Here is a 7525-nt window from a genome sequence, read left to right on the forward strand (position 1 = left end):
TTTCTGCTTATTTTGAATTGTTTTGGACATTTTTTCAAAGACTTGGTCACTTTATGCCCTTTGAAAATAAAAAAAAATACATTTGATCAAATGCTCAGTCTTGTGTAATACTTCTGAGACCCTTGCGTGGCTTGCATAAAAACTGTAAAAATATGAAGAAACCGAATGTCCAGTTTCCACTGAATAATGAGCATGAAAAACACCCCTTACTTCAAAAGCTGTGACTGCGTGCTAATAAAATACATATTGCACTTGGTCGTAAAGCCTAACCGTCCCGCTGCAGTTTGCCCCTTTAGACCCAGTGTCCCACCACAGCCCACAGATGTGAATGTGATTACTCCCCCCTTCTGCGGCCCACCTCCTGCTGCCCCTCTTTCCACTGCAAAGAAAGAAATCATTCAGTTTGAGCTCCTCCGACCAGAACCAGAAACTTCTGAGTGAGCTCATGTGATGGCGTTTTCACTGATATGACAGAAACGTACTGCGTTTTTTATTGATGTAGACGGAAACTTTTGGACTGGGACAAAACAAAGGGTGAGTTTACATTTTCTGTAACCATAACTTAAATGCAAGTTGTTTATCTGTGTTTATTAGTGACTTTGAATGTGAAGTCATGAGATGAGGACGGGTGAAAGGATGGGTTTGCAGACGCCTAATAGATCTTTTATACTTTATTATCATTGGTCAGTAAATTTGTGAAGCTTTACATGTATTTCCTTTGCATGTTAAACACGTTCTCTTATACAAACACAAAACAAGCATGTATTTTTGACTTTTTAACACAAAAGTAGAGTTAAAAAGAAAGAGGAATAGTGATATCCACAAAGACAAATCAGAATGTGATCTGACTACATGACAATCATTATTTATTCTTAGATTTATCACTATATTTATTCCTATAACAGTTTTAAAACTAAAAATGGTTTTATGAGCTTGTTGAAGCCAACTGCTCACTTTCCTGCTAGGAAGTGTCCTCCCCTCTATTTAAAGCCTGGAGTCAGAGCCAGCCAATAAAAGCTCTTCACAATGACAACAGCCTTCTCCATAAAATCAGAGAGTCCACAGCGCACTCTGCTTCGACTAAACCGTGGAACGATGCATGGAAAATTGGTGGATAATTTCCGAAGACAAAGGAAACTGCTGCAGAGTGGCTCAGATAAAGACTTGTGCATGTGCTTTTTGTTAACGGGGTGCGCTCGGCTAAACACACCATTTTGAGTGACTCTCAGCAAACTACTCTCACATTTTATGTCATGTTTTTATTAATTTAAGTATCAAACTCCTCATTTCAATCAATCACTGACATTGCCATTACATCCATAGGCTTTATTTATATAGTTATTCTCAGAAGAAACATCACAATTTAACGATTATTCATGATTATTGACACCAAGACCAGAACCAAGAACAGAATAACGTAAAATATTTGTCTCTGATTCAGATTGTCACTGTGTTAGAGCAGATTAAGATTCAGACGACATTAGTTTTCTCTCAGCAATTCATTAAAGCAGCGTCAGACAATTAAAAAAACTGTTTAGCAAAACAATCACGCAACAAACATGGCATTTTTGAGTCCGTTCGCTTATATTGTGACCTGAATAACTATGATTGTCAATTAACTGAACAATCCTGACCTCCCTAGTTTGAAGTGATGTCAAATTAAAATCATAATCATAGCAATAAACAATTCAAAGCATCTTCTTCATGAAAATTAGATGATGGATAAGCGTAAACTGGTCAAAGATTGGATATCTGGGGTTCTCAAAGTAGCTTGTTTATAGTTCTTAGACGCTCAACATGTCACCTCAAAATAAACGCTGTTTTATTGCCCTTTTTACAAGCAGGAAGGCCTGGCCATCTGGTGCCGGCCACTCAAGTATTTTGTGCATGACAGACTAAATGAATAAAGCAGGTTGGCGCAGAAACCAAATGGATCTGACAGTGCAGAGAGCGCTGTCATTCTTATGCCTAACAAGCCCAGTCCTCCACTCAAACACATTTCCATATTTCCTCTGGCTGGAAGCGGAATATATGGAAAGGCATAAAATTTCTACAGCTGTTGTTATAGTAAATGTGCAACTTGGGCTCCAAAAATACTCAAAAACTATTGGAAAAATTGCACCTGAGCCTGTTAAATAGAACCACAGAAACACAGACTACAAAGCCGAGCCTTTGAGTTAACAGCGTTAGCGTGACATCATTTCCCTCAGGCCCCAACTTGAAAGTGTACAATGCAGCTACTTTTCCCACTCGTACAGTTTTATAAAGAATGCCATTATTAACGATCAAGTGCAAAACTAGTTCAAAATATCAGCAATTAATAACGTTGCATATTTGAATGATCGATCCTTTTGATACAGCTGTTGATTGAATGTTTTTTAGGAAGTTACTTAAAGGTGCTGTGTGTAACGTCACATCTTCATATTACATTCAAAATCATCCACAACAGCATAGAAATACATGTTTAAGGTATTTACTAGTTGGATAAATACCAGGTAAATCCATTTCCTGCCATGCTGTGGAACAATCCAGGCAAAGCAGTAAAACGTCAGTGAGAAAAGCACGTGGAGCAAAGTGAATCCATCTGTGAAGACGTGAGTATTCTGTAGTTCAAGGTTCGAGGTGCAGGGTCACTTTGTAAACCCGACTTTTATATGGAAAGGTTTTCTCTACAATCTGCCATTACCCTTTAATGGAGGTCACAGAAGGATACAACAATCAAATCAATCTTACCCCGTGACACTGAACAGATTCATATATTGTGATTTAGTGCTTTTCTATTTAAAGGAGACAGGGAGTACTTTTTTCAGGTACTTAGCATTGAACTATGACATAAGTAGATCATCATTTGTAAAGGGGGCCTCTAATGCAGCACAATACAGGGTCACTCAAACATGCAGACATCAATCAAAATACAACTTTGAGTGAACACAATGATGAGGAAACACCGGTGTGTATAAATATATATATATATATATATATATATATATATATATTCCTTTTTATCAAAACGTTAACAGTAAATATATTTAGATTTCATTCTTGCTTAGTCTGAGTCATAAAACCTTTTCTTTTATTGGAGTCTGTTTGATGATATTATTCATTTGTTTACAATTATCTCCGTAATCGATTAGTTGCGATAAATCAATTCATTCGTTTCAGTCCTTTGTGAGTGTGAAAACCCTTCAAAGAAACCAGCTCAGAAAGTTGAAATGCCTCTAATATAATATAAAAGTATCTCATCTCTTCACATTTTCATCTCACGTTGCAGTCGACGATGCCGGGCTGGTGGTGGATCTCTGTCGTTGCCGTGTGTGCGAGTCTCGTCTCTCCAGCGCGTTGCCAAAGTGGGGACGGAGACTGGGGTTCAGGCCTCGACTTGGACTCCCCTCTGACGATCACCAACAACACGTCCCACGCCGTTGGGGACGAGCCGGCGAGGACGACGGACGACGAACCGGAATCCATCGCTCTAAATCAGCCGCCGTCCCCTGCTCCTTCGCTCCTATACCAACCCGGGCCTGATAAATGTTCCGTGTTCTTCAGCACCAAAGCATCGGCGAGACTTAAAGCAAACCAGGAGGAAATGGCGTTCCTTCAGGCCATCCAACACGGGAACAGAGCAGTGATGGACAACCTGGTTCAGAATGTCGGGGAGGAGCTTGGGCAACTCCGCTATGAAGATATTATTAAGGAGAATATCATTGGGATTCAAGGGGAGCACAAAAGCTGCTACGAGACGGTGGAGAAGGCTGAGGAAGATCTGAAGAAGCAGCTGGAGGGGGAGGCACTGGGCGCTCGGTCGGGGATGCAGAAGTGAGTACGATACAATCAGCTTGATGGACAGTTTCTCCCGGTAACGGAGGTGGTGCTTCCAGGGCACGCCTCAGGTTACAGTCAAACCAACAAAGCAAACGACACAAAAGAGAAGTATTGTTGTCTTTTTATCACCTGCTGCAGCTTTAATGAGTAGAATACGAAATTGTCCAAAGATTTTAATTATTGTTATGACGTCTTCTTTTTTTTTGTTTTCAATTTCAGGCTTTGCCACAGAAAATTTGAATCTTTTCCAGCAAATACGCGCTGCGTCCTGACACAACCTTCACATCTTACATTTAAGTAAATATTGTTGCAGAAGACTAATGTGTCTAAAGAAAAAAAAATCACATCAAGCTTTTGCAATTCACATATTTTTGGTGGTTTATTTTTGAGAAACTACCCCATTATCCAATCAATATTTCATCCAAAAAAAGAAGGTGTTTAATTCAAAAGTGTTACGAGTATTTTTTCCATCTGTTTAATTTACATTTGACCTTCTCCACTTCAGCGTTCTAACATATAACGTTTCCTTGACGATTTCCTGCAGCCTTGTACATAAGTAACGTTTGATTTTCACCTCTTTTCTCCCGCTCACACGCGACTCTTTCTTTGCGCTGGTTTTCAGAGTCAGGGAGGAGTCCTTGGCCTTTGAAGACATGCTTTCTGCAGCAGCCGACATCGCCGGTCGTCTGGAGAGCTCTGCCCAGGCTCTGAACGCTGCCTTCACCAGGAAGCTGAAACATACACAGTGATCGACGAGGACACTCCCAATATCGGTGTTTTGAATAAACTTTTCCAGCATTTTTCCACGTAGCTTCAATGCCAGGACGAGCACTCGCTTATGTATTCTTGTTTAAAGGTTTCGCGGGTCTCTACACTTCTTTTTCCGCTCGCTGTAAAAACATATCTTTCCTTTCGATGTGTGTCTGACCTTGTGAAGCTCAAGTGCGTTTTCCATCTATTCTTCCTGGGAGTCGGTGTGGTCAGATTGTGTGGCGGTAAGGGGTGCAGGTTTGGCCAAGCCCGGTGTTTATGGATCATAGCAGATTGGCCGCGAGAGACCGACTATAATGACTGTGTTCGACTTCTGCGGACGAAGCTATGGATGGGCCATCTGGTTCCAGAGCGGGGATGGAGCGGGCGCACCGCTCATCTGTGATTGTGCTGTGGCTAAAAGGGACAATTTCCCCCTCAGGCATTTGGCCCTGCTCTGAAGAACCATGTCCATGAATAATGGGAATATTGTGGAGCATCAGAGCTATCGCCAATTGTATAAGTCAAGTGCTCTTCATCCGGTGACGCGCACACTGATTCTGTAAACAACAAATAAGATAAGATAAGATAACCTTTATTAGTCCCACAATGGGGAAATATTATATGTAACATGTAAAAAGTGTGAAATGTACTGTATTTTCAAGCACTCGAGCCTCAGTTGCAGGACAAATGTAGTCAAATGTGGCTTGTGAGCAGGACCATGCCTCCACCTCCATCTTCGGACCACACCTCTATTACCCAGAAGCCCTCTTATACCAGTCCCTCCCCTCTCTCTCGATGTAATTATGCTTTCTTTCAGCATTCAGTCTTCTCTCCTCCCAGTTATCGGTCTGCAGTCCGAGCTGCCATGGATCACCCGTGTCCATCTCACATCAATAAATAAGTGTTATTTGCAAATCTTGGTGGTTGCTTGGTCCTTGCTAATGAGTACAGGATTATTCAAACATCTGCCAATCAATCAACCGACAACTTTGAGTTTAACAAGGTTAAAAGATCATTAAAGTTAATTTGGCATATGTGCCCTTTAACGTAGCCAAGTAAACAGGGGGAGACAGAGAGAGGGAGGGAGGGAGAGAGAAAGAGAGCGAAAGAAATAGTGAGAGGGAGAGAGCAAGAGGGAGGGATAGAAAGAGAGAGAGCGTGCAAGGGATATAGAAAGAAACAGAGAGATGGAGGAAGGGGGAGAAAGAGAGTGAGACCAGAGGAAGAGAGGAAGAGCAAGAGCATGCAAGAGTGAAAGAGAGAGGGAGAGAAACAGAGAGAGAGGGAGAAAGAGAGAGAGAGGAGACAGAGAGAGAGGGGAGATAAAGAGAGAGAGGGAGGGAGGGACAGAAAAGAGAGAGAGAGATGAGAGAGCCAGAGAGAGAAGAGTGGGAAAGAGAGAGAGTTGGAGAGTAAGAGAGAGAGAGAGTAGAGAGTAAGAGAGAGAGAGAGTAGAGAGTAAGAGAGAGAGAGAGTAGAGAGTAAGAGAGAGAGAGAGTAGAGAGTAAGAGAGAGAGAGAGTAGAGAGTAAGAGAGAGGGAGAGTTGGAGAGTAAGAGAGAGGGAGAGTAGAGAGTAAGAGAGAGAGAGAGAGTAGAGAGTAAGAGAGAGGGAGAGTTGGAGAGTAAGAGAGAGGGAGAGTAGAGAGTAAGAGAGAGGGAGAGAGTAGAGAGTAAGAGAGAGGGAGAGTTGGAGAGTAAGAGAGAGGGAGAGTAGAGAGTAAGAGAGAGGGAGAGAGTAGAGAGTAAGAGAGAGGGAGAGTTGGAGAGTAAGAGAGAGGGAGAGTAGAGAGTAAGAGAGAGAGAGAGAGTAGAGAGTAAGAGAGAGGGAGAGTTGGAGAGTAAGAGAGAGGGAGAGTAGAGAGTAAGAGAGAGGGAGAGTAGAGAGTAAGAGAGAGAGAGAGAGTAGAGAGTAAGAGAGAGGGAGAGTTGGAGAGTAAGAGAGAGGGAGAGTAGAGAGTAAGAGAGAGAGAGAGAGTAGAGAGTAAGAGAGAGGGAGAGTAGAGAGTAAGAGAGAGAGAGAGAGTAGAGAGTAAGAGAGAGGGAGAGTTGGAGAGTAAGAGAGAGAGGGAGAGTAGAGAGTAAGAGAGAGAGGGAGAGTAGAGAGTAAGAGAGAGGGAGAGTAGAGAGTAAGAGAGAGAGAGAGAGTAGAGAGTAAGAGAGAGGGAGAGTTGGAGAGTAAGAGAGAGGGAGAGTAGAGAGTAAGAGAGAGAGAGAGAGTAGAGAGTAAGAGAGAGGGAGAGTTGGAGAGTAAGAGAGAGAGAGAGTAGAGAGTAAGAGAGAGGGAGAGTAGAGAGTAAGAGAGAGAGAGAGAGTAGAGAGTAAGAGAGAGGGAGAGTTGGAGAGTAAGAGAGAGGGAGAGTAGAGAGTAAGAGAGAGGGAGAGTAGAGAGTAAGAGAGAGAGAGAGAGTAGAGAGTAAGAGAGAGGGAGAGTAGAGAGTAAGAGAGAGGGAGAGTAGAGAGTAAGAGAGAGAGAGAGAGTAGAGAGTAAGAGAGAGGGAGAGTTGGAGAGTAAGAGAGAGGGAGAGTAGAGAGTAAGAGAGAGGGAGAGTAGAGAGTAAGAGAGAGAGAGAGTAGAGAGTAAGAGAGAGGGAGAGTAGAGAGTAAGAGAGAGGGAGAGTAGAGAGTAAGAGAGAGGGAGAGTTGGAGAGTAAGAGAGAGGGAGAGTAGAGAGTAAGAGAGAGGGAGAGTTGGAGAGTAAGAGAGAGGGAGAGTAGAGAGTAAGAGAGAGGGAGAGTAGAGAGTAAGAGAGAGGGAGAGTAGAGAGTAAGAGAGAGAGAGAGTAGAGAGTAAGAGAGAGGGAGAGTTGGAGAGTACGGCTCCTATAGGACGCAGACAAAAGACAGAAATCAAACAGAGAATGTGCCAGGGCGGCGTGGACCGGTCACGCGGCTTGAAAATATTCAATATTTCAAAACAGTTTGTTTTTTTTGGCACCGCGTGATGTGGAAT

The 7525-nt window shown here is 42.7% G+C and overlaps 1 protein-coding gene across 1 annotated transcript; it reads left to right on the forward strand.

Moving 5' to 3' along the window:
- The first annotated feature begins 382 nt into the window (after positions 1 to 382).
- On the forward strand, positions 383 to 5494 carry LOC140357274 (uncharacterized). The gene is made up of 3 exons (XM_072442057.1): positions 383 to 534; positions 3272 to 3816; positions 4445 to 5494. The coding sequence occupies exons 2-3, from the start codon at positions 3278 to 3280 to the stop codon at positions 4569 to 4571; spliced, it is 666 nt and encodes a 221-aa protein (XP_072298158.1). The 5' UTR covers positions 383 to 534; positions 3272 to 3277; the 3' UTR covers positions 4572 to 5494.
- Positions 5495 to 7525: the final 2031 nt, after the last annotated feature.

The sequence above is a fragment of the Eucyclogobius newberryi genome, unplaced genomic scaffold (assembly GCF_026437365.1).
Source record: "Eucyclogobius newberryi isolate DKJ021-1_F unplaced genomic scaffold, fEucNew1.0.hap1 SCAF_1, whole genome shotgun sequence".
NCBI lineage: Eukaryota > Metazoa > Chordata > Actinopteri > Gobiiformes > Gobiidae > Eucyclogobius > Eucyclogobius newberryi.

Coding starts and splice junctions, on each gene's coding strand:
- LOC140357274 (XM_072442057.1), top strand. CDS start 3,278: ATGCCGGGCTGGTGGTGGATCTCTGTCGTTGCCGTGTGTGCGAGTCTC. Junction 3,817..4,444: donor GCTCGGTCGGGGATGCAGAA/GTGAGTACGATA, acceptor GCTGGTTTTCAG/AGTCAGGGAGGAGTCCTTGG.